This window comes from Astatotilapia calliptera, chromosome 5 (genome assembly GCF_964374335.1).
Source record: "Astatotilapia calliptera chromosome 5, fAstCal68.1, whole genome shotgun sequence".
NCBI classification, from domain to species: domain Eukaryota; kingdom Metazoa; phylum Chordata; class Actinopteri; order Cichliformes; family Cichlidae; genus Astatotilapia; species Astatotilapia calliptera.
In genome coordinates, this window is record NC_137426.1 from 26,681,508 (window position 1) to 26,709,498 (window position 27,991).

Below are 27,991 nucleotides of genomic sequence, written 5' to 3' on the forward strand. Positions count from 1 at the left end.
AAGAGAAACAGTATGTTACTCAGAACAGGGACTTGAGCCCGTGTGGAGTCTGTGTGTGTCACTGTCACTCATAAATATCAGTGGACTGTGAGGCACAGTGCTTTTGCTATGGGTGTTGTATAAGAACTAGCGATGCTTAGTTGAAATAGCAGCCCTCATAGTGACATCTGCCTGCAGCCATGTGTGACAGGCAGCTCGCTTTGGACAGAATCACACGCTGATCACGTAAAGATCTTCAGTTTTACCAACATCCCATTGCAAATTATTAAGACTCAACCACTTCTCCACTATTACAGCTGAGATCACACGTACATCAAAAAGGAGCAAGAAAGAAAAGGTTCTCAAAATATATTCCTACTCCATGCGTGAAAATATACCTACTGCTAATATACTCCTTTTCATCATTTTCTTTTTCATATGAAACACAATATGAGTAAATGGATTAAGTTTAGAGAAAGTCAGAAAACAAAGAAGTTCATATCTTTAAACATATATTAGATATTATATAAATACATAAATATATTGAGGTTGAATGAATCACTGATTAACTGATCAACAATTAATTGCCACATATTCCAGAAACTTGCTGAATATCACGTAATAATGATGCTTAAAAGTCAGTGCCCTAAGGGTAAAATTATTTTCTGGACATGCTAGCGAAGATTCAGTGAATTTATGACCTTTGTAGTAGAAGTGCTCTCCCTAAAGACTTGACCACACTTCCATATAATCCTCATGTGTTATACACGCAGCTGCAAGAACCCAGAAAGCTGAAAATAAGCAAACCTGGCAGTGCTTTAGCCAAGCTTCCACCCTTTATGCTTCCTATTACTGCAATAACAACATAACTGTATAACTGCAGCCACATTCTCATTACTACAACACAGGCACTCTCATTTATTACACATCTGCAAACATGAGATGATCAGGCAGCGTTCTCCAACCACACTTGGAGAAATTGTAATGTAATGAATTACTCATAAGGGAGAAATTGCTGGATGTGATCACATCTAGACCCAAAGGATAAAGGAACTCTCTATGGCAGAAAGACAGAAAGAAAAAGAACTTGGGAGACAAAGAGCAAAATGTTATTCTAGGTGAGCATTAGAGCATTGGGCGGCGCTTTACTGCAGATCATTAAGAATGAGAGGAATGAAAACAAAAAATAAAGGCAGAAACCATTCAGTAGATGGAACATTAAAAGGCTACCATCCCTGGAACGGTGCCCAGGACTATGTGTGCCAGTTGTTTGGATGTGGTCCACAAGTGCCCAGTCTAGTAGGGTAATTTATCTCCCTGTCCAATGCTGTGACTTTCCCCCTTGCTATTTAGCTTAATTAACTTGTACCATACATATGAAATGAGCTTTATACATGCCTGCAGAGGAGGTCAGACAAATCATAATGCCTGGTTAATGTGCACCAAGAACAGCAATTTCAACAACAAATATGATGTGATTATGAATAAATGATGGACATCTTAACTTAAGCTGGAAGAACACATTTTAATAAACATATACATATCGGTTTGTTGTCATGTGATGTTTACTGAATAGAGTGAACAAAATAAGTGTTTTTCATGAACGGCAATGAAACACTCTATTTGTGTTTGGCTTAGAAACCAAGGTGACCACCTTAACTTGAGTTTTGGTCTGGTTCTCTTAGCAGGCTGAGGAGCTTCTCCATTTTCGCTACCTCCACTTCTGGTCCCTTAGGCAGCTCATGACCTTTCTTGGCCTATAGACATTACACACACACACACACACACACACACACACACACACACACACACACACACACACACACACGCGTACAGATGAGAAATTACTTGACCTTATACTTACCAAGCACTGTGGGAAACCACAAACCCAGCAGGGAGTTAAAAAGGAGGGCAAGATAATAAAAGCAGACAAAAATTGAAATGGATGCAGGGTCAAAAGTAGCAGAGATTTTATGTTAGTCTATTGAATATAGTGAAATCTGCTATGGAGACACAGAGCTACTGCCTAAAGGGCAAATTCAAAGCCATCTTCCAAAGTTATGGTGAGATGACATTAAATCCTCCTGGGTGTAGTAAAGCACAGCCTCTTAAGAGCGATATAATATGGCACAGCTTTAGTTCTATTTTGCTGCAGGAGTTAATTTCACTTCTGTGAGAGGATATTTATTAGAACTTATCAAAGCTCCTCTACAATTGTTACAGGCTTTACTCATACTTAATACGGCTTTGATTTAAGAGGCCCAACAGAATAAACCTCAAAAAGCCACAGGTAAAAATAGAATGGCATGTGGGCACATTAATGAGCAGATGCAACAGTATGTATTAACCAATGATATACGTGTATCCATCTGTTACACTGTAACTACCAATCCACATTAGATATTACTTCATCCAAATCATTATATTCAATAAAAAAGGACATTTGTTGATTAGGCCATCCCCTGCAGGTATTGACTACACCCTGTTGCAAACCTCTGTGTTGCGATGAAGTTCAAGCCTTCTAAAGTGCTGTGGTATTTTAAATAAAAAAAAGAGTATGAAATGATGAAAATGGAGGACTTTGTATTAAATTTATATAAAAATTATATTTAAAAAGTGTCATTTTTCAAAAACCTATGGAAATAACTATGTAATCAATTCTGAAGCGAAGCATCTCGTGTGAACTTTTCATCTTACTAAAAGAAAACAGTCAGACGTTTGACAATTTGTTTACCAACTCAAACACTGTTAATATTAAAAGCAAAAAAATGTATGTGCTGTACTATTTAACGTATCTGTATGTAGGTGGGATGCAGTGAATATTTCTAGAACTAGTCATAACTGAACATAGTGAAAAATGACAGCTGAGCAGCTAACGCCTCAATTTAACCCTGGAAAAAATATATTTGCTGTATATTTCGGTGTGGCTATTTTGACATTTGAAATAGTCAAAGGTGTTCCTCTGAAGAAAGACCATCATATCTCAAGATAATATATCTGGGCAGTGATGAGTTTTCACAGAGCAGAGTGAAAGGCTAAACTCAAAGTGAATAAAGCTTCAAAACTGATCTCAGTCATAAAGGTTTTGTCTCAAATTGAATATATCCGGATTTATTTTTCCAAATACTTATTTTTCTGGTTATTTTCCAAAAACATAAAACGGCAGACTTGTCTGTGTATAATATGAATGTGTACTAATTTTCTCCATTTACTGTAAGGCCTTCAATTTGATGTCTTCTCATTTTTTGGCAATGCTACACAAATTATGTAGAAAACTAAATTTTAATATGGAAGTTTTATTTAAGAGGCAATAACGATAAGTCATAAAATACTTCATAATGCGACTTTTATGATCGACCCATCACTGATTTGTGGGCATGAAAGTAGGAGGCTGAGATGAGATGAACACATTCATGTTGAAAACAGCTAAACAGTGTGTTGTACTGAACATACACAGGGTCATTTGATGTTAATGGACTCACTGAGTAACACGGCAGAATCTACTGGACAGTACAACAATTGTATGTAATGCTGTCTAGTTAGTGACTGTTTATTGCTGAGATGTGCATTGCATATTTTCTATTTTGGACACTAAAAGCTGCAGTTCATTCTGGAATGTCCAAACAATGACTTAGAAACTGGGGAGAAGAGAAGAGCACTAAAAGATAACAGAAGGGTTGGACTCTTTTATAGTACTAGCGCCAAGACTATGATCTACTTTATAGAAACCCTTACAATTGGTAAGTACAACACATTGGCTAGTTTGGCTAGACCACTTTTGGGTATATTTATAGTTTTGGTAGGCTAAGATATGAATTTTACAAGATATATTATTGATAATATTAACTGTGGGTGTTACTGTCTTATACTTATTTGCTTCAGTAGCTTCCAAATTGCTCTGAGCCCTGTCACTGGTGCTGAACTGAGCAATTATTCCCCAATTGTATGCTTTAGGGCTACGGTCCTAGGTCGCTAATGAGGCAGTGTTGTGAGTGTGTGTATGTGTGTACATGCCTTATTATGCTGTACTTTTATAAACCGTGTTTATGCGGGCAGGTGAAAGGGACCTGTTTGTGTTTTGGCAATACCATGTATAATGCAGCATGCATATTACACTGGTCATTAGAATTTATTCTATTTTACATGCACCATTGTGAACAATGCACAGGAAGAATAGAGAGGCTGTAGGGCTGACTTTAAATGTGTCCTGATTAAAGTGTTGTGACTCAGCGTGCCACCCGGTTTCTTTTATGTTCAGACAGAGTGATGTGATTACTCCACAGCCCATTAACCATTAGCATAAGTGGCAACAGCGTCTTCAGGGACTTATAAATTGTGAGTTGACCAAAGTAAATTTTTGATTTATTTCATAGCTACAAGTTTAAAAATACGAAAATGAAGAGCAAAAAATACTTTTTTACTCTTCATTTTCTCCGTAATGTTTTAGCACTCTATGCCCTCACCATTTTAAAATCCCAAACTCAGAGCACAGAAAAAAAATGCTGTAAGCTTTCTTTTATATTGTAGCTTTTCATACACTCATTCATTTACTAAGAACACTACACAATGAGGCTAATTGTTAACTGGGATAAATATAAAGGGAAAAAAGCAACAAAGGCAATTAGTAATGCTAATGGAGGGTGGGGGTGGGAGAGACTTGCTATTTAGTAAAATTAGCTCGGGGTCAGGACACTGGACTGAATGAATCATTTGATTTGCTTTAATTGATGTGGAACAAGTGGAAGTCGCGAATGGTGCGGTAAGCTTGTTAAGACTCTAACCTTCGGCTTCTTGCGGAGGTTGGGAGAGAGTTTGAAGCTGGTGACATAGCCTCGGTCATCACCCACTATGATGACAGGATGGATGGGATTAAACTCGACGTGGGTCAGCTTGGTCTTCTTTTTGTCCACCACCAGCTGCTGGCAGATCGCCTCGTATTTGTTGACGCTCAGGTCAAAAACATGAACCTGAAAAAGAGGAGCGATCATACCAGTGGTACAGATTTATCAATCTTTTAATAGTTGTGACCCTCTGATTAATTGACTTACATTTCAGTGGTAGACCAAAACAACAATGTTTGTATGTGCAACAAACCCACATCTCATAAACTGAGAACAACAATAGGAAGTATTCAGATATTTCAAGTAAGTAAGGCCTGCATGTGTTTCTTCTTTGTGGTGGTGCACAGTTCTCTGCAGGGAGGCAAGACTGACCATCTGGTGAAAGGAAGGGTGTTCCTAGTAATTCAGTGAGTGTGCATTGCTGTCCACATGAGCATGTGTGTTTTGTGCACTGTGTTGGCAGGTCCAACATACCAATGAGTTTACAGCCATTGTTATCCAGAAGAAACCAGATCACAGATTTCTTTCTGTTTGAGTGCATTTTAGACGATTCCACTGCAAAGCGCAGCCCACTCCTTTTATCAGAAAGATGACTGTGCGTGGATCACTTGGATTCACACTGTCTGTGTGCATCAGTTACACACAAAGTGTCATAGTCATAATTTGTAACCAATCATCATACTCCACCAGGGCATGGTGACTTTCTGCAACCTCTTGTCACTGCAGCCATTAACTACGGTGTTTTTGCTGTTCACATTTAAGCACTAATGTAACATTAGTCATGCCTGATTGCAGGGCACAGACTACATCTGTAATTCATGCAAGAACTTGAAGCAGAGAGACATTTTACTGTGATGAATTTATACTTCTAAAGTGCCAAACCTATACTGGAGAGAACAAAGCTTTATGTAATAAGGATTTTTAATAGTTTAATAGTTTAACCACTGTAATCATTTCATTGCAGACTTGGTGGTAATGAAATCAAATGTGCAAAGGACTAAAATGCCTCAGAGCAAACTTCACTTAAGTTGCATTGACAATTACATCAATTTTTTTTTTCACTTGACCTTAACATTTGGCAATCCAATCCAACATTTTTGATGGCAATCCAAAAGTTCCACAAAAGTTATGCTAAATAAAAAGATGCAGCAGTCTGTGTGCAAAAGGTTAACAGCAAATGCACGGGAAGCAAATATGGACTTGAAGGCTAATAATGTGCAGATGAGTCTGGACTTTTTATTATTTCATGCTGACACTTTATTTCCCTGACAGTCGGCTCAGATGGAGAGGCAGGGACAGATAGAGCGAAGAGATATTTGTTTGCACCACACAAGTCTGTGTCATTCTTACACCTCAGCCCGCCAGGCAAGTCATTATCCTTATGAACCCATGCACACAAGCAAGTACGCATACATGCTCTCTCTCTCTCTCTCTCTCACACACACACACACACACACACACACACACACACACACACACACACACACACACACACACACACACACACACACACACACACACACACACACACACACAGTGCCTGACATTTTATAGTGTGGAGACAACAGCAGCAGGTCAGGTTGTCATCAACAGTATATACACGTCAGGGAGGACACAACTCATGCTGAGTCACTCAAGGCTAATCAGACACTTGTCACAGAAAATTGCAAATGTACTGCAAGGAGACTGGTATCCTAGGGAAGATTATGCCGATTAACATCACGCGCTGAGAACCCAACAGTGAATGTGATTCTGCTGTCATTTTGTCATTCTTTAAAGTTTGAACTATTAGTGCCTGCATACTCAGTAATCATCAAATATGTAGAGCTGTTTATGCCAAAGCATCCCTAAAACCAGTCTAACCAGATCCATTCAATTTTGAGCTCAGCACACTGGGAAAAAATGGTAAATTACAATCTTGGCACTTCTGGTTTCTAAAGAACAAATATTATGTGAAATATATGCCAACTCATGAACTTAAAATGAGTTTTTTAAATGGTTAAAAATAGCCTTTGATCCAGTTTTAAAGGCTAAAATAACCAAGAATCACAAACGTTCTAGATATCTTCGTTCATAGAAGATATTTATAATTAAACAATTAAAGTGTTGATATATGCATTGCTCCCACAAGTAGCAATATGTATAACTAAGATTACAAATTGTGAATTTGGTGTGAAAATGGATGGTTTCTCACGTAAATGTCTGATCAAGACTTGGGCTTGGATGTAAAATCATTTGCATAATTATGATAGTGGGCATACTACAGGGCATATTGTGACCGAATCCTGGCACTGGAGAGGACGAGACACACATGCACACACTGCCACATAAGGTGTCTCTCAAATTGCTCATCTCTCATTTCCTCCCTGTCACTCTCACTCGACTTCACACTGGCACGCTGGACAGGAAATGTGTCAGACACAACACTCTGGACTTTTATAATGTGGCGCAGGCTGTGAAGACAAACAGATGGGGACAGCTTGCAGCCATACTAAGAAAATATGTGGAGATAAGCAGCACAGCATCCAGTGAAATTACTTTTGGCTGAAATCAATAACTACTGGGAGAGCAGGAAGCGCTTTTGCTACATGAAGCTGTGTTTGAACAAACTTGATTGCCTGAGGCTAGGCCGAGGGCTTAGCCAACTGAGTCTATAACTATATTATGAGGATAATAATAAAGTGGGTGGCAGGTGGTAGCTGGTGCTGCTGTTTGTTATCTCACATGTTCAGTTTGGAAAGTGTCAAGCTTAAGACATGGGATAACTAACGTTATTGGCTTTGTCAATCTGTTTCGAACATACGTAACCTTCACATCTACCTGATGACAGCTGACAGGTTCAAATGCCATTGAATTAAAGGAAAGAAGTGCAAGTCTAAAAAGGGACTTCAGGTAAGCAGCACGTGTGGTGGCTGCAATCACAGTTTTCAGACAAGCTTTTGGTTACTGGTTGTGTTCTCATTCTCTGCAACTCTAAACTATGAATATATTATATTTCATATGTAACCACACTGTTAATCAATTAGCTTGACACAGTTGTGATATCTACATTTTTCTAGTCCTATCAATTAAGCATTCTTGATAAAGCTGAGGATAATCCACACACTGTAGTTTAGACGAGTATTTCTTGGGCCAAAACATGCAAAATCTATTACGCTCATGCTGCGGGTTGCAAAATTTAGGAAATAATGTAGAGAGACTCTTACTGTTCCATCTGTTGTTACAGCAGCAAATACAGTGGACGAGTATGGAGACCAGGCAACATCCCCAACCGCTGCTTGTAGGTCAAAGACGAACATTGGAGTGCTGGAAAAACATCGAAACATTATATCAGAGAGGGAAATATGATTTTCAGTATACCGCATGAGACACAACATGTCTATAAAATTTAAACAAGAACACTTACTTGTTAGAGTCTACAGAGAGAAAGACTCTCAGTGTAAAGGTATGACCTGTTGCCATAAAGAACAAATTGGTTTCGTAACATAAAGCAGAACTTTATTTCTATGATCCACCTGTTTCCAGACACCGATGCCTAATCAGGGCCAGTCAGAGAAAATGTATGGACATCAAACAGAAGGTTGCTTCACACCATTTCTCCTCATTATTAACTTGTGGAACACTACCGGAAAAAAGAATATCTCATGAAATGAGATATTTCTAAGAGTTGGAACTGGGTACCTGCAGGTCTTGTTTAAATATTGAGAAGAAAGAGAGCGTGTGCATGTGTCTGTGAAAGTGAGCAAAAAGTAAGTAACACTTTTATAGGTTGTAACTTTGCTAACACGTTAAAACAATTTGCACATGCAGCATGTGGGTAACTGTTGTTTGATTTACTACGGCAGGAAGTAATATGCGTGGCTGGTGGAACTAAAAAGGATGCTCTCTCGCCATTGTTTGTAGAAGCCGTTGTAACTGATTACTTTACCTAGGTGACAGACACAATGAGTCTAAATCTGTTGTGAGTCTTCGATGCACAACATGCACATGGCTAGGTGTAGAATATGTATAAAATAAGGTGCAAATTGTTAATAAATCTGACACAGAGTCATTTATGAGATGTTTGTTTACAGCTGAATAGTACTGCACACTCCTGTAAATGAAGAGGCAGAGCTACCAGGATTCAAGGTTTTCATCCAAGTTGTTAATTACAAAAGTGCATATTTTGCAGACTTTTTATGTGATTAATAGACTTGATGCATCACATTTATATAGCGACAAGGACCTCAGTTCATTTGGGAATAGCTAATGACATCTCTGACAGTTTCACAGGATAGATGAGCCTCAGCAAAAGCAGGGCTCCCACACCTCCCACCTATGTGGTAGAGTTTACGAAAAGTTGTTTTAGCCATATCTTTTTTCTCCAGAAAACAATGTCCCTTGTATCTTTAGGGTACTTTATTGCAAATCATACTTGAAAGCCCTATCTCTAATAATGGGCTGATGATTACTATCATTATTCATTCAAGCAGCCTGTGTTGGCAAGTCGTGGGAGGCACTTTGGATTAGTCAAATAAAGTCAGGAAATGATGCTGGGCCATGATGGCTATAAGGAGGTAATAAAGACTAATATGCAATACAAAAAGCTTGTAGGACTGATAATTACCTTTTCCTTCTTCACTGAATAGACACAGATAGATATTTTTAAGCGAATTAGTAGAGTTGCTAAGGATGATGACATAAAGATTTTACTTGTACTGCTACTCTATAACTAACTGCAACATATGTTTCCTGTTAAACAAAAGAATGTCTCATATATTTTCCTTCAGCTAGAAGAAGAATGAGGATGAATGAGATTATTATCATGTCGTCTTCAGTTTCCTGCTGTTAGGCGACAGAAGTGTCACGAGGTGTGTTCTTCTGCTGCTGTAGCCCATCTGCATCAACTGCAAATAACTTGGTTGTGACGGGTGAGTGATTGTTTGAGTTACTGTTCGTTCTTCTGGCATCAACAAGGCATCACTTGATATTTTTCAAATTATTGTCCGTAAAGCCCAGTAGATCAGACACAGTGTGTAAAGTGTCTACAGTGCAAATGATGTCATATTTACAGCTGGTGCAAGTATCTTTCACAGTATTACTTTGTTTGAGTCTTACTTGATGGTATGGTCCCAGATTTTGACAGTCCAGTCTGAACTACAAGAGACGAAAACCTTTGGATGGAAGTAGTTCCACTTTACGGTATCCACCGCCATGCTGTGGGCATCGTAGGTCTCCAGAAACTGGCTTGAGTAAGTCTTAGAGCACTGAGAAAAGAAGGCAAAGTCTTAATTTGGGCCACATATACGGTATAAATAAAATGTAGTATTTTCATTGTCTGACATCACCAACTTCAGATACCAAAGTTTGAATAACAAGACTGTGCTGAAGGATTGTTGAATAGTCAGAAGACAACTACAAAACAACTTACTGCATTACTATAAAGGTATCTAATTAAAGCCAATAATTTCAATATTTTGATTTTGTTAAAATGTAAACATTTCCTTACTCAAAAGTGGTAGTTTTAAGGATTCATATACCTGATTGGTGTCTCCAATGTACTTAACATGTGAAGAGTCTGTACCTCCATGTTTGTCAAGTTTGTCGAGATATTTCAACATGTCCATGACTTGAGCTACATTTCTAAAATGAAATTATGAAAAACCTAAAATTGAATATTTCTTTGAGAATATTTTACATATCTGGGTAGAGTTTTTCACTGACAGCTAATATAAAAAGTCTTTCAAGTACAATAGCTTGTTTTAATCTAGAGTAATAATTACAATTCACTTTAGCTCAACTTTGAATTACCTTTTAGATTTTCAATGTTTGGCATTGACAGAACAGAATTTAAAAAGAGCCGAATAGCAGCAGATTTATAGACAGGACAGGTTAGACAATCTGGGATAAAACCAGCTTTATAGGGTGTTGGTAAAACTGTTGAATTTCTGAGCGCTGGTAGATTGTTTGTTGACCTGCAGCTAAGTGAAAGATTTGTAATCTGTCCTCTTCTGGGGCTCTGCACCTTTGAAGCTTGAGGAGACAGAACATATTTTATCATACAGGCCATGTTTTTTTTTTGGCAAGTCTGCAAAGAGAGGAAGGTGAGAAACATGGTGTACAGACCAAAATGTAGAGGATATAATTATGTATGTACTTATTGTTCGTGTTATAATTTGTAAAAAAAATTCAATCAAGTCAAAGTACAACACAGCCAGCTAGTACATTAAATTAATGGCTGGTTTTACTTATGGATCAGGATCAAACTCAGGATCAAATGTTAATAATTTATTATCATAAATAATTTGATTTTACAATGCTGTCTTCTGAACAACATGGGAACAAGCCTGTGTGAGTAATTACAGAGAAATGACAAATTATCCTCATACATGATCACACTGCATTCTCTTTATGGCAATGTGAGATACTTCCCACTATGTTAATTTTCATCAACTTTTGCTCTTTGCATTAATATCTAAAGTGTTTAAACAGTTCTGTGCTAATAAATGAATATCAGGGTCCAGGAAAACTGAAAAAACAGTTTCAAACTGAGAAAACATTTTACTGATGTCCTAAAACTGTGGTTCCAAGCCAAAAAATGTTCATCTCCCACCTTCAGGGTTATGGGTTTTGAAATTATCGCATTCACAAGATTTTCAAAAAAGGTGACCTCTGACCTCTCAAACTCATAATTTTTAGTAGATGCACCTATGATATCAGTTTGAAGCTCCGACATTATGTCACCTTGTTCTCAAGTTATCACATTCACAAACTTAGGTGTCCACGCCACCTGCCCGCCTGGTGGGGTGATGACAATACTCCATCAGCCTTTTACGGGCAATGGGTAGAAACCTTTGAAACCAAAGTTAAACTGAATAAAATTATAATGAGAAAGATTGCATCAGAAAACTTGTATTTATTTTCCCTACAAAAATCAACAAGAATCATTCATTTAATTTATTTAACACTATATTTTTCACCTGGATGACTGACCACCTGCAGTGGTTTATACCCCTGCCAGTGGAGCTCACCTCACATTCGGGGGGCAAATGTCCTATAGCAACCAAACCATGCAGGGGAACAGCATAGAGGACAGAAGAAAGAGGCAGTTAGCCCAAAACTACTTAAACTGTCTGAAGAGGACAGAGAGCCTCTTCTTAAGGAGAGACATTAACTGCTTAAAATTAAGTCTATGAAGTTCCCAAATCGTCACAAAACAAATTGCATGTTCAAATGTCTAGTTGTTTACTCCTGAGCACCAAGTGTACCAAGAACAAAATGAGAAACCATCCTTCAGAACAGATAGGGGCAGATGGTGTAAAGCCATGATTATCCTTAAGAGTTGTACAGACAGACAACAGCAAGATAAACTAAATTACCGCAACCTTTGATCAGAATGATAGCAGGGTGTAGCACGTATTACAATACCTTAGAATGCCTTCATCTATGCATATAAACTTTGTTTAGCAATAAGGTTTATAATCTGATTTTCATATGAATTATAATGTATGCATTATAGACGCACACAGCTATAATGTGTACGTTTACTGATTCATACCTAATGAAAACCACTGCTATGGCTCTTTAAAATAGTTAAATGAGCTGAATAATTCTAAAGCTATTTTGTCAGTTTTAGGTTAATATCTGTGTCTGAATCTGCTTTGTGGTAAGAACTGAACAATTTTATAGTAATAGGTGTTACTTTTATGGTCAATGTAACAATACGCAATTTCCAAAGCATGGTGTTTCTAAACAATAACCATGCAAAAAGGTGATGCTTTGTAGTTAATATGTAACCCTTTTAACATAAAAACCAAGGGACTGCCATAAAAGATTAATGTTAATAAGAATATATTTATTTTTATTCGTTACAAAACATAATACACTGATTATTATTAATATGGCGGTTAGATGGAAATTTGATTTTTACCTCTTATTATCTTGAAGTAGTTTTACTGAAACATGTTATGTGGGTTGTAAAATGGAGAATTGCCCTTTTCTAGTTTTCATCGCAACCTTTTTCCAGACCGTTGTTTACTAGCTTGTGCGCCCATCAACACCTCTCCAGTAACTGTGACCAAAGTCCTTCTCTGGTGTGATTCTGGTGAGAATCTGGAAGGAAGTGTCATTTTCATTCAACAATCATTATCTTGGAGCACTGACAAGGTTGGCACGCACACAGCTCTCTAAACAATGTTTTAAGCAGGTCACATTTACCAGTGAACAAAATCTGGCCTTTTTCTTGGATTTAGCCATGTGGCTACAAAACCTGCATGAAATCCTTGATACATACCTTGTGTATTTTTCCCTCCTCTGTTCCAACTAGGAACATGTAGTCAATCTGTTTGTGGGAGTCGAATGATGTACCAGACGCTGTGAAAAAAGAACGTTAAGGACCTTATTTAGACACGTTATTACAGACACCACCCTGATATACCAGACTGAAAGAATGTTGCATTCTTTTACCATCAATACAGTAACAACTATATTTGAGTGAAGCTTTACCAATGCTGGGAGCCTGTGCACCTTCTGTGCCCTCAGAAACTGCACCATTCAGTGTCAGTCTGATGATGTCTGTGAAAACCAGCTCATTCTGCAATCATGTAAACACACAGTGATTCTTCCTTAGATTTAAACAAATACAAAAGCCAAAGCAAACTGCTTTTGTGCAGTGCACATGAGAAATTTGAACCTAATTTGAGTGCAAGCTACAGATATAATACGGCAACAAAATGTATATCTCCTCGGCTAACCTTGACGAGTGTCCAGGACACAACTCGGCCATCAGACGACACAGAATAGAAATTGTGGTTGTTGTCCATATCATCACTCTGCCAGCGGACCTAGAAAAAAAAAGTACACTGTATTGGGTTGCAGTAGCATGAATGACATGAGTGAAAGTAGGCTGTTCTTAGTGCTATTTTCAGCTCTCAAAATGGCAAAATGCATAAGTGGACACAAAGTAAGCAAAGATGTGACAGAAATTAGACTGAACAGTGCACACATCCTGAATTTCTGTCACCCTATCCACCACTGTCATGCCATCCACTCGCACCTGCCAGACAGGATCTGTGTGCTTGCCAGTCTTGGCTGTACTCTTGTAAACAGGCTCCTGTCCCTCCTCCTTCAAGCTGTAGACAGCCACACAGCCATCGTAGAAGCCCACTGCCACCAGGTGGGAATGCTGTGCATGAATGTCGAGGCACATGACACCAGAACTGGTGGGGTAGATGTACTCTGGGAAGGCAGGGTTTTTCAGCGAGTAGAAGAGAAGCATGCCACATCCCTGTCTACTGAAGTTGTCTGGCCAAGAGAGGGACACAAGTGAGTGGTTTGCAAAAAAAGATAGATTATTAATTTACAGCATTTGTTTAAAAAAGAAAGAAAACACAATTTAGATAAATTTAAGTTGTCTAAGACGGTGACAGATGAGGTGCTTACTAACAGCTCTCTGCCTTTGAACTTACATGATCCCAATCCCACAGCAAAAAGGTCCTGATATTTATTATTCCTGTTAAGGACAGGTGACTCAGTATCATGCCAGCAGAGGAAACAAACAATCATTGAAATCCAGTCATCTCTCTGAGGTAACGTTCTAGAGCCAGTGAGTCAACCTACCAGCAGAGGGCAGTGACAGACAGTGTCTTGGCTTTGTCATATTGAAACTTCCACAAGGGGAGAAGGGTTCCCTCCTGCTCCCTAAACTCATCAGAGGCATCCTCAAAGTATTTAAAATCTGAAACGGTATAGAAGGAGAGAAATTAGAGGAGAAGAAAAGAGATGAGAATGTCCTTGCTTGATTATGAAATCAGGCTGTAGTTCATTGTTCTTTATCTGTTATGTACAATAACAAAACAAACCTTGTGCTATGTCATCAAATGTATTCTGACTGATCGTTCGTTCAAGGATCTTTGATGCCATGGTCCATTTGGTGACATCTTCACTCTATAACAGAAATGTGACATTACACTGGATGAAAACATTGCAAAAGCATGCAATAAACAATAAACATGACTATTATGAGAACATAAAAATTATGGTGTCATTTAGTGATTTTGTTTTATGAGTAGCTCAGTGAAAACCCTTAGTAATGCATTAATATGGTGTTATATACATGGTTTGTATGGCAGCAAGATAAAGCAACTTTTGTCTGCTCCTTTATTCCCAAAGGGTTACCGTGGCAGCGGATGCCCTTCCTGAAAAAATCCCTAAGGACCTTGTGTCACCTCCCAGATTTTTTGATTGTTAAATGAATGTGTAAACCATATTAAATGTAAATGTGCTAAAATACAAATATTAGATGCATGTTGAGTTTAGGCTGTAAAGTTTTTCAGTCGTCAACTTACCTGAGTCTCCATCAGCATCACCTTTTTGCTTTTGCCATTATCTTTTTGTGAGTGCATGCCTTTCTGCTTCTCTTTGTTTTTCTCTTGTTTCTGCAGCTCCTGCACGTATGCATCATAGATCTCCCACTGCCAATAACAGAGTTATTAGCATCAAATGATAGGGGAACAAATATTCGCTGATGCTCAACAGAGAGAAAACAAATGTGGCCTAAACATATCCTTTAATCACATCAGGGAATCCAGTACCTGATTAGCAGTAGCAGAGAAGCTGCTTCGTGGAGGAGGTTCAGTCTGGCAGATTCTATCCTGCAAGGAAATTAAGAATGACTTCACTGAAACTTTTGAGTTTATGTTAATCTCTCTATCTACTCATTGAAACTGTTTTTAATGCACTTTATTATTAAAAGCAAATACTTCAACCATTGCACAAAATACTGGCTTTGCCTCTCCTACCTACCCTCATTGGATTATTGAGAGTCTGAGAGGCTCGATTACTGAAGTTAAACTGGTTAGTCACTTTTGGCTCTTTCTTGTTGATTCTGGAGACAGCACTGTCTGGTCTGTCCTCATCGGCAGCTTCCTCCACATCCCCTCCATCCACTATAGGATTAACCTGTGGAAAACCAACAAACAGATATTTGTAGTGCAAGTCAAACTTTGACTAATTTACGCTTTAAAGAGTTAAGTTTAGGAAAAGATTTATTTTATAAAAAATTTTCACCGAGGCTTCTGCTTTCTCCTCTTCAGACTCTGCTGTGGCATCAACTGTTGCAATCTCTAGACACATAAAAAAAATCTATTATATCTCTGATATCTCACTATTGGGATCTCACTTTTTGCGAAACAGGGTATTTCTCACATTTTATGTTGCAAGGCAAAAGCGACACCTTGAGGCATCAAGTGTCAACTACAACAGAGGGGAAAATATAACACTACAGGCAACAAAAACAAATTCTGAGAATAAATCATTAGTTTTTGGGTTTGTTTCTTTTTTTGACTACAGAGTGAAAGCAACCGTCATTTCTTTATATTTTGTTTTTCAATGAGCCAGACTTTCTCATAAGTTTTTAAAGTGGTTTTAAGCAATATTTTCCAAAATAGGTATGAGCTAAAAACTTGCCATATCTCAGCATAGTGTGCAGTGTGTCCTTAAAAAAATCAGAGAAAACTGGACAAGTGGAAAGTGTCAAGAAGCCATTTTAACAACACAAGGGAACTGGGGAGCAACTTATACAAGAACTGCATTAAAAATCAGTGGAAACAGGTTTTATAGAGTAATGAATCCCAGTTTTAAAGTTTTTGGTGACATCGTCAACACTATGTATGGAGGAAGTCCATTACTATACTGTACTAAATACAGTATTGTTTTTACTACAGCTACTACTACTACTGCTATATTTACTATATGTATATAATGTATTTCCATTTCCTTTTCAATAAATGTTCAATTAATGTCTTTTCCCCCTTGCAAAATATAAAGAAATACAGGGTGGTTAAAGACTTTTTGACTTATCTTATACATCATATATATAAAGTAGAGCAAAATCTATACATATTATCCTCTGTTGTAGGATGTTTCAGTAAATACCTTGAGCTAAGCCTTCCTTGACTCTAAGTTTACGAGCCTCTTCAGAGTCTTGATGCACAAGGCTGCCCTCTAAAACACAGTGAACCGCCATCTGATCCACAACATTGATAGGCTTGTAGGAACGCTCCTGAGAGAAACGAAATGTGCTTGTTTAGTCTGGTTATAAATTAAAAGAGAGAGGAGAAGCGAATGCATGGGGACTACCTGCATAGATTGTATCAAATTATTTGAGATGAAACAAATAACACTTGCGGCAAACAAGTTATTCTTATGCTAAACGTAAGAGGCTCACAGTGAAGCAATCATCAGTCTACAGTCCACATCTTAATCTGTATTTTGTATACTTTCATTGCATCTATAAACAGTGATTTTGATTTTTCCATCTGGATCTAGCTTCTTTACCTTGACGCTGTAGCGGACAATATTTTGAGGGGCGTGTGGGTTGTTTGCAGTCAGAATCCTTGTGATGTCCTCCTTCAGCTCCTATTCATTATCAACATAGAGAGATCCTTAACACAAGGACAATTAATTTAATTATAGCTAACAATTTTAATATAGGCACTGAATGATAAAGAACAGCATCAAAGTCTGCGCAAATTTCTTCAGTTCAGCCCACATGGTTGTCTTAAACCTGAGAAATTAGTATTTCCATCCTTCTCTTACAGCCTCAGTAAGCTCCATCTGATCTGGAGGCCTCACAAGGGCTTTCCCCTGAGACCACTCTTCCCATCCAGTCCCCGTCTCCACAGCCTCTTCCTCATCCTGTAACGTTGCATAGAGAAGACATTTATGAATAAAAATCACATTATGTTATGATATAGTATATTCATCACTCTTCTCTTTCCGTCACCCAAACGCCAAAACCTATCCAATAAACACACCCACCTTTTTCTTAGTGGCAGCTTTCGTTGACTTTGCTCCAGGTACCTTCTGAACGTTTGACCCCTGTGCGAAAATAACCAACAATCAGCTATACGGTGGGTTATATTACAGTAGGTCCTTAACAATTGCTTTACTTATCCGTGAAGCTACACCATGAATATTCTAGTTAGCTAATTCAGGCCAGCTAAACTGAGCTGACGTTTACCTTCCTTGCAAACGCTGCGTTGTTGTTAGGCACCGGCATTTTCAATTTGATTTTTAAAGCTAGTTTAGAAAGTTCGAAAGAAAAAAGGGAAAAACAAAACAAAATTAAACTAGTTAAAAGCTAAAAAAAAAAAAAGAATAGAAAAGAAAGAAAGAACAAGGGGCTGTCTGCTCGTAGCCTGCTGCTGTATATAGGTTGTCAAGACAACCAGTTTTGGTTGGCGCAGAGCCGGAGACTGCTGGATGTGTTCAGTCCCTCAGACAACACTTGAACATTTTTATTAGTGAACTATTTTAGCAGTATTATTCTAATTTTATCAGCTAAAGGAAAAAAAAAGTGGTCTAAATGCTTTTGACATAATTATACTAAATAAGGAGAGTTTATTATGGAAAGGAAACAAGTGTATTTTTATATTAAATTTAAAAAAAAAATCAAACAAACACCCTTCCCCCTCCAAAATCCCCCCAAAACAAAACAAAAAACACAAAAACGCACGTATGCTTGCCTTTGCAATTCTAACTGAAAAAACGAATTTGGTTCACGGCGCAGTTCCAGTGGGGATCTCATCTCTGATTGGACGGTTTTTGCCTGAATAATTTATAGACCCGGAAGTGGGGCGGTACTGCTGTTTTGCTGTCGAGTCACCTCTGTCAGGATGGAAGAAAACGAGCAGCTATCATGCTGATTAACGAAGGATGCCGACTGCCGACCACCATAAACCTGGCATAGTTCGAGTACATTCGACGTACAGCTTAAACCCCTGCATCGTTTTCTGCGACGCTTTGGCAAAATGATGGAAGAAATCGACAGGTTCCAAGTGCCTCCAGTTAACGGAGAGACACAGCCTCTGGTAAGAGACGAAAGACAAATCCCCCCACCCAAAAAACAAAATACAAATCTCATGCAAATCAGTTTATAATGTAGGCAAAAGGGCAAGTTTTAGTGTCGCCTGTGTGGTTTTATAGTGATAGCCGTGTCATGTAATCTGCCTCTGAGCTAGCTGATAAAAATTTGGAGCTCTGGGACAAGCTGGCTCTGTGGGATGGGTGTAAATCGACCATCTATAGATGGAAAGGAAAGGAACGCGTCTGTTGGTTTCTCTGTACGATAAATATATTAGCATTACATGTAATAACTGATAGATGAACAAGCCGTTACTTTTTTTTCTCAAAGCAATTAAACTGCGCACTTTGCAGAAATCGTGATTCTTTCAAATTCACGTCAGTATGCGCTTGTTTACATCAATAGCTGACACAGCTCACTGTTTTCACATTTCGTCATTTGGTGACGTCTTATTTGGGTCGGGATGGGTGAGTCCAAATGGCGTGAATACCCATACTGCGGACTGAAGTGTGGTAATAGTTGGCTCGAGCAGGCCCAAAGTAAGAGGATAGTCCCTGCATATTTTACCCACTGACAAGTTTCGAGACCTGTCAGAAAAAATTGAAATGGATTTACTTCAGCACCAGCAACTTACGTCATTACCGTTTCCTTCTGCTTATAATGTTTCTCTCTCTCTAGATTTGAAATAAGTCGTGGTCACTATTGACAAATTGAACAACTGGCCTCATTCCCTGCGTTCAGTTTTGCGTTCATTTTTAAGTGCTTTTATATCAACAGGACATCACTGCCAGATATTACTAACACAGAAGCCTTCTTCTTCACATGTGAAACAAAGCAGCCTCAAACAGCTGCCCTTTTTTCTTTTTTTTTTCTTTTTAAGCGTTTGCCTCAGGGGGTTAGGCAAAAGCAGTGCTCCAAGTCATACTGTTCACATTATACCCGTGCTTTTCCAGCCTTACTACCCCTGAGGAAATCACACAAGAACAGGCTTCCCTCACAAAGTCTCGTTTGCTTTGTGCAGCAGCGATCACCTTGCTGTGTTAAGATCAGATCCGTCTGCACTCGTGTTTGATCCAGAGAGGTTTCCTTGTGAAGCTGAATCAGAGATGGCCCTGCTTAGGCTGTGCATACAGTGGCGTTGGTCAGCACGTGCCCTAAAAGTCTTGAAATCACATTGTGTATTCCTTTTCATCTTTCAACTGTAAAAGGCGATGTGGGTTTAAAAATATTATTTTATAGTTCAGCTCACGATCTCAGCCACTGAGCCACATATGGCCGTGCATTTTAATGCTAATAACTTCATTGTGAATGAGATGCTTGAATGCTCATGGCACCTGCCTCTTTGTCAGGACTCTGTTTCACACAAATAAATCAGATTAATACTCAAGTTTGAGCCGTTTAATTCCTTTTCTATATGATATTTTTTCTTTCAGTGGGAAAAAAAAGCAACTTCCCTGAGAACTTCCCTTTTATGCTCTTCAGCACAAGAACATCTGACAGTGATTACTGTAGGCTACATCTATTTATGGAAGATTTCCCTGCAACGCACTGAGACAGCAATATAGTCATCACTGCCTTGCATAAGGAAAGCATTCAGTTGTTTTAAAGGCCACCTGATGTATCAGTCTTAGCTGCTATTGGCTAGTGGATGGCCGTGATGCATAATCCTAGCAATCGCTTGGTGCTTATGCCGTGTCAGCAACCTTGTGGCACTTCATCATCACAGGTAGAAAAGAGGTTGCAAGCAGGACGACAGAGTGGATGAATGTGTATGCGAATGCACGATGAAGGTCAGGCCGATGGCCCATGTTTTATTGTCATACATATAAATAAATATAATGCCCCAAGTGTCATAGATCATCCTTTAATCTTTCATCAGTAGTTGTCAGCAGTCAATACAGGGTCTTTGGGGAATATCTATGCTCTTAATGCATGTTTTATAAGATCTAGTTCAATTTAATCTCATCTCATTGCATCTCATTGCCACCTAATATCCTCCACAATGGCTTGATTATCATTTGGGTTTGGAAATGTTAAATTCAATTCTTTGGGCCAACTTTCTACCTAATACAAGGTGTTCTGGGTTGTCATATTCCAGGGCCTGTTTTAACTTGCTTATCGTGGGTACCTGCTACTTGCCGTCTGTAATTGTGCTGTCCTATTTTTTAAGAAGTGGCAGGAATTTCTGTCACAAACAGCTTAATACCGAATCCTATTCATTATTCACTGGCAGGCTCTGCTGAAAAATTTCAAAAGGATTTATTTGACAGGCGGTGTGACCGTACAACATCACAGCATCTTTCTGTAGTGGAAGGAAAGCACGAAGAAGCAAAGTAAAAATCCGGTGGGTAAGCCTGAGGTTCTAAGGGATGGGCCTGTCACAGAACAGAAGACATTTGTGCTTGTTATGGTGGGAATACCTCATCTGTGTGCTGTGATTTCACAACCTCCTTTAATGTGTGTATCGTATCCACTATTGCAGTTTTCATGATTTTTTGTTTTTTGTTTTAATGGTTGCGCTGCTGAAAATGCACACACAAACTACTCTGTTTTACAGTTGTTTGGAATTTGGATCTAACATACATTGCGGGTGGCTCCATAGCACATTGGGCTGCACTTGTTTCACATTTGTCTAATATGTGAAAGATCCCTGGTTTGATCCTGGGAGGAGACACAAATCCCCTTTGGAGTTGTGTCAGGAAGGGCATCCAGTGTAAAAACTCCTCAATCAAACATGCAGAGCTACCTGCTATGGGTCACTTGTTGAAAATAGCTTTTTATCTTTCAGCTTATCTTTTTCTTGAGGTCATAATTGTAACTTGTCAGAGGACAGAGCTGCTGTTTGTCTTTCTGTAGATGCTCTATTGAAAGTGCACTGGCATGCTACATCCCAGTGAGGTTTGCCAGCTGCACTGCTCAGGAAAAGACAGCAATCCAGAGAGTCGTCAACACAGCACAGAAGATCATCGACTTTGCTCTACTGTCCTTGGAGCTCTACATGTCCAACTGGCACAGAGTGCATAATATATAAATAAAATGCAGACGTGTTTACTGTAAATGCAAAACTGTTGGCTGTATATAATTTGTAGATGAATACTGTGCTCCTTAAATGAGGCACAATAGGTTTATCTTATCTAATGTTACATAATTGCCAGCACTGTCTGCTTACTCAGCTTTTTTCACCCATAAACAGACTGATATGTAACTGCAAAGCATCTCTTTTATTATTCAGCAATTCTAAAAATATTAACCCATTACATTTTGGTGCGGTTCTGGTTTGCATTCTTTACAATTGCAAAACGCAGCATCATGTCCTCTCCGAGAGGAACAGTAATCTATTTACTGTCTCTGCTAAATGATTACAGATCAGCTCTATTTGTCTTTTAGAATTGACCTGAACTGGTATAGTACTGTAAGTGTTTTAGCCATCCACCACTACTTATTCATTTTAAATTGTCATAGCATATTCAGACAGGGAGCATACGCTATTTCAGATACACCACTGGTATGAATTTTTTAACTTAAAGTGTCAAATTTCAGCTCCAGATATTTATTTGCTTAAAGCCTTTTTTAAATATAGCACCCGTTTCTCTGGAGAGTATTCAAAGTTATCGAAAGCCAAATGCCTGGTAGCCTTCGTTCATGTGGCCCACTGAGTCCCACACAGCGCAACAAGGGGAGGCCTGTGGGATCAACATAATGTGCAGCTCTGTGAGGAGAGGAGGCCAAGTGCGGCCTACCTCCCCTCTCTCAATCTGGCGAAAGCGTGGCTTCAACAGCAACCCCCTCTGTTCTCCCACAGCCAACTCCCCATGCAATCACCACTTGCTCACACATGAAAGAGAGAGCTGCTAACATAGGCCGAACACTCAAGCCTATTGATGCTGCAATCCAAGCAGCGATAGAAGGCTGCAGGAAACTTTCCAGGGTGCTTTACCCGAGTAGGTTCTAAAGCAGGCTGATTTGCCAGCTTTGTTGGTTAGTAATAAATCAGACAATCACTCTCGTCTGAGTGAGTTGACTGGACTTTGTTCAGTCTCACATACCTCTACAGTAAAGAGTTAAATGCCAGTCATAAATAAAGAAACACAACCTAACACATCTTTCTTTTTCTCTAGGACCCCGCAGCATCTTCCACCTCAGAGGCAGAGCCTGACACTAAGGGAGAAAGTGTGGCCATGAACTACAAGCCCTCGCCGCTGCAGGTCCAAATAGGTATTGTAGTCAACACACCGCAAATCAATGCATGACATGTCTTCATGTTTATCATTTAGAAATCAATTACCTTTGCTGTGGGATACCACAGTATGCAGGTTTGCTTTGCTGTGTCATCCAAAGTCAACATGAGGCCGTAAACATCAAGCACCATGTGATATTTCTTATCTATACTGGATGTCAATGAAATTATTTTCCTTATTATTTTCAGTCTTTCTTACTGTCTAATAACTTCAGAGACCAGCTGTCTAACGGATGCTGTGTGTGTTGCCACTTCTTCTTGTTGACCTTGATGTTTTTTTCTTTTTTTGTGGCTAAACAACCAATCAAAACTTGGCTGATATGGGACAGTCCTAATAGATGCCATATTAAAATGACCTTGCACCGCACAGTAGCCTTGGTTCGCTACACTGTGGCATACTGTATTATATAGGCTGCATTTGGATAAAGCAATTTTGACATGAAAACAGGAAACTCGATTTAAAAAAAAAAAAAAAACAGTCAAGGAACAATGCCAGTGTTTTTAGCTTAATTGGTGCATTTACTGATGACCTCGCATCCTGTGGTTGCCCAGAGAAACAGAGGGACCTTGCCAGGAAGGGATCGGTGAAGAATGGCACCGTGGGAAGTCCTGTCAATCAACAACCCAAGAAGAATGCCAGGACAAGGTAGCGGCTTCCACTGCCTGTTTGTTTCTCTGTTATTCTGACCCGCTCAGCCACAAATGTTACACTTTGCGCTCATTAGCATTTTTTTCTATCTTCAGTTCCCCATTCAGGTCTGAAGCTCAAAGCTCCTGAAATGCAAAACATGAGGACTGTGCGTCCTCTGAAAAGGCTTTATTTGCTGCAGGGCTGCTTTGGATGCCATCAGACTCCTTAATGCTATAGCAGAATGCAATTGGGCTTTTTAGCAAAGGCAAATTTGGTGGTTTGTGAGTGGGAAGGCTGATACAAGTGTTAAAACATTGTGAGTGAAACAAGTGCAACCCGCAGTATTACTGTCGCATCTGTTTAATCCCACTCCCTGGTGGATTAGTGGAACTATAAGAAAGGCTACCCACTGATCTTAACCCACATTCTCTCAGGCAGAAAGATAATCTGGCACTGCCTGCAGTTGGAAAGCTACAGATTAGCCTCTTTTTAGGGGGAAATGAATGGAATGGATGGTGGATGGATGGCATACATATCACAAATATCAAATGCTGTTATTTGATTCTATGACTTTTACATTTGCAGGTATTGCAGGTAATGTTGTGTTAGATTTCTTCACAAATGTGAAGGACATGTGCTGATTGCTTTTTTAAGTTTACTTCTAATATAGAAGTGTGCTCTTCTCCATTCTCTTTTGAAGGCTGGTGGTGCCAAACAAAGGCTACTCCTCCTTAGACCAGAGCCCAGATGAGAAGCCTCTGGTAGCGCTGGACACAGACAGGTAGGTACCGTACATGTTGTCACGTCGACTTAATTAAAATCATTTTTTTTTACAGACAGATTTTTAGGAAGAGTGCAGATGAGCTAAAAATACAACTGCCTTGTAGAACTTGTATTTTTTGTAGGCCTTTCTCTGTCACGTCGGCATATTAATCCAAAGAGTAACTTGAGAGAGTCCCTAACAGCCGGTATCCTAAAAAGGGGCAAAGCCTCTCCCAGGGCTCCGGATTAGAGGATAGCGGGGTGAGGATTTGGACAGGCAAAAGCAGCTCAAAGAGAGCGCTCACATCCACCCTGTGCCAGCAGGACAGTATTTGACACAGATGAGTCCCACCCTTCGCACCCCCTTGTGTTGCTACATGTGGCAAACCCGCTCTTGTAAAACGAGCTCTCTGATAGCCAACAAAGCTTACATCATGTATTGCATCATATACTCTGTCTGACAAGCTTTCTCTGACTCATAGCCTCGCGGGATGCCCATTTGTTCATTGTTCACATTTTAGATTCATGTACACGTCCTTCACTCAATGTCTCCCTGTTTTACTCTCTCTATATCTCTATATCATCTTTCTCTACGAAGGCAACAGGACAAAAATAGACAAAACCTTTGTCTGAATACATTTTGAGCTTAAATATGATACAGAAATGAAAGAAAATTTAATTTACTATTTTTAATTACATATTTTTTCATTGCCACATACATGATACAGTCATTTTTCCTAAAAGTCTCTCAGCCAAATGCCTCACAGTCGTTCTGCTGTTGTTTGTCCAGCATCACTCAACACTTTAACACAACCTAATGCAGGCTATAATATTCTGTTATTTCTTATCTCCGTCATTTGATAAATTTCATGTTAGTCACGGACCACTTACCAAAGATGTTGTATCACATTCTAATTAACACTTTTAGTTCCTTTTTCTCACTACAGCCCTGATCAAACACACATTTTTAATAGTTTCTGGTCCTCTAAAGCCTCCACTGACTCTGCTAAATATAGAGTAGTTATGGAGGCGTTGGTTATGCTAATGATCAGATCTCATGAGCGCATATCTCATCGTGCATGAGTGACATTCATCAGGCTGTAATAAGCGATTTACGACAGCTTTGTCTTAACTAAGAGTGTTTAACATGAAACTACGGTAGGAAAAAATGTTTCTGTGAGGTCCAGTAGTTTGGAAATTTCACCACTTTGTGTTTCCCTTCAAAGGTTACATTCAGATTTTCTTTGAAAGATGAATATAACACCTTTAATTAATATAATCCCTTTTCAAAGAGAAGTGCTGCTCAGGTAGTGTAAACTGCATGCATTATGCTGGATAATAGCTTCTGAGTTTCTAGTGGAACTGTGGAGGTTTGCAAGTCTTAAAATTTAAATATCTTTATCTGGAGAATAAATAACCCCAATAGAGGCTGTAAATGTGATACGGGCAGTCATGAATCAGTAGACTGAGTTTTGTTTTGTTACTGCAACTGCTGCGACCGGCTTCAATTCCCACTATTTCATTATCACTACAACTTACTGTTTCATCGACGCCCCCCCACCCCATTTTTAATGTCTAACCACTGATGTCGTGTCTTGCAGTGACGATGACTTTGACATGTCCAGATACTCCTCATCAGGATATTCCTCAGCCGAGGTGAGATGTCTGAGGGACCAGGTATTTATACACATATTATATTGTTTCACAGCATCGTGTGGTGAAATCACGAAAACCGCCATGTGATCACACACTTCCTTTGTCACACCAGATGTCTGTGCGTATGTGCGTCCATTCAAGTGTACACTGGCGTCTTAGATCTTTCACTCACACTCACCTGTAATGACTTCTCCATAATTGTCATCCGGATAGATTTGTTCCTTTTCATTTCTTCCACTTAGAGTAGAATAAATATATAAATTATTTATATTTTTGGGGTTCTTGACTCAAGCCATTACATTAGTAAGTTCTCTGTACTCTGCTATATTTCTGCTTTGTGTGTCTTTTTATTAATTTAGACTACAAAGATTTATTTTCTCTCTATTGATCTATGCTATATATTTCTAGAATCAGCATAGAAAGTTGATGCCTGATACTTGTTTCTTCGGGTTTCACAGCAGATCAACCAGGACCTGAACATCCAGCTCCTGAAGGACGGTTACCGACTTGATGAGATTCCTGATGATGAGGATCTGGATCTGATCCCTCCTAAAGCAGTCAACCCCACTTGTATGTGCTGCCAGGCTGCTCCCTCCACAGCCTGTCAAATCCAGTAGCACTAACCCCACCTACACAGTCTCCTCCATGCCACCTGTACTGAGGCCAACAACTGACCAGAGTGGCAACAGAGGAAGAAAAATTAAAGGCTGGCAAAGGCACAAAGGGAAAAAAACAACAACCAAGGGTTTATAAATGCGAAAATTGAATATGTACAGTATCTGTGCATGTTCCTCCTATGGTAGGATCTGTGCATCTTACTTCTGCATTGTTGGTTCAAAAGGGACTCGACTGATGGCAGAAACATTACCTCTAAGAGAAACACACGACTTTGTTTGAACTTCCATCTCATGCTTGTGGATTTTCTGGCTTAAACAGACCGCGATGGTGCAACGCTGGTGAAGAAAAAAAACTGTAAAATGACAGGAGCTCAACCAAATACGTGTGATGGTGACAGGTTGTTATTACCGCGTCATCTGCCCATCCAAGCAGATGACTTCTTCTACTGATGTACACAAAGGACAAGAAGAGATCGGAAGCTTTGTAGTGGCCATTGTTTTTCTTTTTCTTTTCTTTCAGCCAGTCTGCTTTGTCTTCCTGTGTATATATGTGTCAAACATGATGTGTGCGATTAAGCCCAGGAACACCGTGCTAAATCATCCAGCTGCCGATAAAACACTAATGCTATAATAAAGTAGTAATCCAGATTCCTTTCTTTTTATTTATTTTTTCTTTTACATGTTTATCTTTAACACAAAGATTGTACTGGGCCGTTGTTTTATATTTAGTTTAAAAAAAAAAAGAAGCAGAAAAATGCATGTTGCCTGTTAACACTGTGCCCAGATGACCAGCCTGTGCAGATAATTTATCCGTTTTTATTGAGCCCTTAGCACATCCTTGTGCTGAGGAGACATTAATGTACTTTCAGAAACATAGTTAATCTCATTTAGGTTCACATACTGTAATATCAGTAAATCTAGTGAAACCATATAGTGTCAGCTCAGCGAGTAAATGTGTACTTAAAGTGTGTTTGTCTGCATTAGCCTCCCTAGGTGACGGTTCACATAAACTTAGGAAAGTAGTAGAAAGAAAAGGGGTGGGAAATGGGAAATACATTGGTAGGGATGTAGTGTTGGTCACACATACAGGGTTCTGAAGCATGTTGAAGTGATCTCATAATGCTTGGATGCTGATTTTCTTTTTTTAATCTTATATTTTCCCGTCATTCTTCTTCTTTTTTTAGATAGGAACATTAACATGCCATCCCTTTTCATTTTTACGTTTTTTTTGTAAAGTATGAAACGAGTGCATATTACTTGAGTAACAATAGAACTCATTGATGTGGGGACAGGATCTGTACGTGTAGCATATGTTGACAGTGCTTTATGCCATTCACTATTTTCAGGTTCTATAGAAACTGTTTATTTGTGGGGCGATCGTGGCTCAAAGAGTTGGCAGTTCGTCATGTAACCGGAAGGTTGCCG

The 27,991-nt window shown here is 39.1% G+C and overlaps 2 protein-coding genes across 3 annotated transcripts; one reads left to right on the forward strand and one right to left on the reverse strand.

Annotated features, from left to right (window-relative positions):
• Positions 1–1,484: 1,484 nt before the first annotated feature.
• dnai1.2 (dynein, axonemal, intermediate chain 1, paralog 2) lies at positions 1,485–18,029 on the reverse strand. Its single transcript, XM_026168518.2, has 20 exons — positions 17,821–18,029; positions 17,619–17,678; positions 17,397–17,495; positions 17,136–17,216; positions 16,734–16,860; positions 15,867–15,922; positions 15,603–15,758; positions 15,392–15,451; positions 15,146–15,271; positions 14,660–14,744; positions 14,418–14,535; positions 14,267–14,310; positions 13,855–14,102; positions 13,553–13,642; positions 13,305–13,392; positions 13,093–13,172; positions 9,918–10,066; positions 8,027–8,126; positions 4,761–4,946; positions 1,485–1,736 (listed from the first exon to the last, which is right to left on the reverse strand). Exons 1-20 carry the CDS (start codon positions 17,857–17,859, stop codon positions 1,635–1,637), a joined length of 2,094 nt encoding a protein of 697 aa, XP_026024303.1. The 5' UTR covers positions 17,860–18,029; the 3' UTR covers positions 1,485–1,634.
• Positions 18,030–18,427: 398 nt separating this feature from the next.
• Positions 18,428–27,214, forward strand: fam219aa (family with sequence similarity 219 member Aa). Of its 2 annotated transcripts, none has more exons than XM_026168521.2 (6): positions 18,428–18,670; positions 22,782–22,878; positions 23,453–23,546; positions 24,232–24,312; positions 25,895–25,949; positions 26,408–27,214. In XM_026168521.2, the coding sequence occupies exons 1-6, from the start codon at positions 18,611–18,613 to the stop codon at positions 26,564–26,566; spliced, it is 546 nt and encodes a 181-aa protein (XP_026024306.1). In that variant the 5' UTR covers positions 18,428–18,610; the 3' UTR covers positions 26,567–27,214. The 2 variants fall into 2 exon arrangements, with proteins under 2 accessions (XP_026024306.1, XP_026024304.1); XM_026168519.2 differs by having other exon boundaries at positions 18,439–18,670; positions 25,895–25,970.
• The last annotated feature ends 777 nt before the right edge of the window (positions 27,215–27,991 follow it).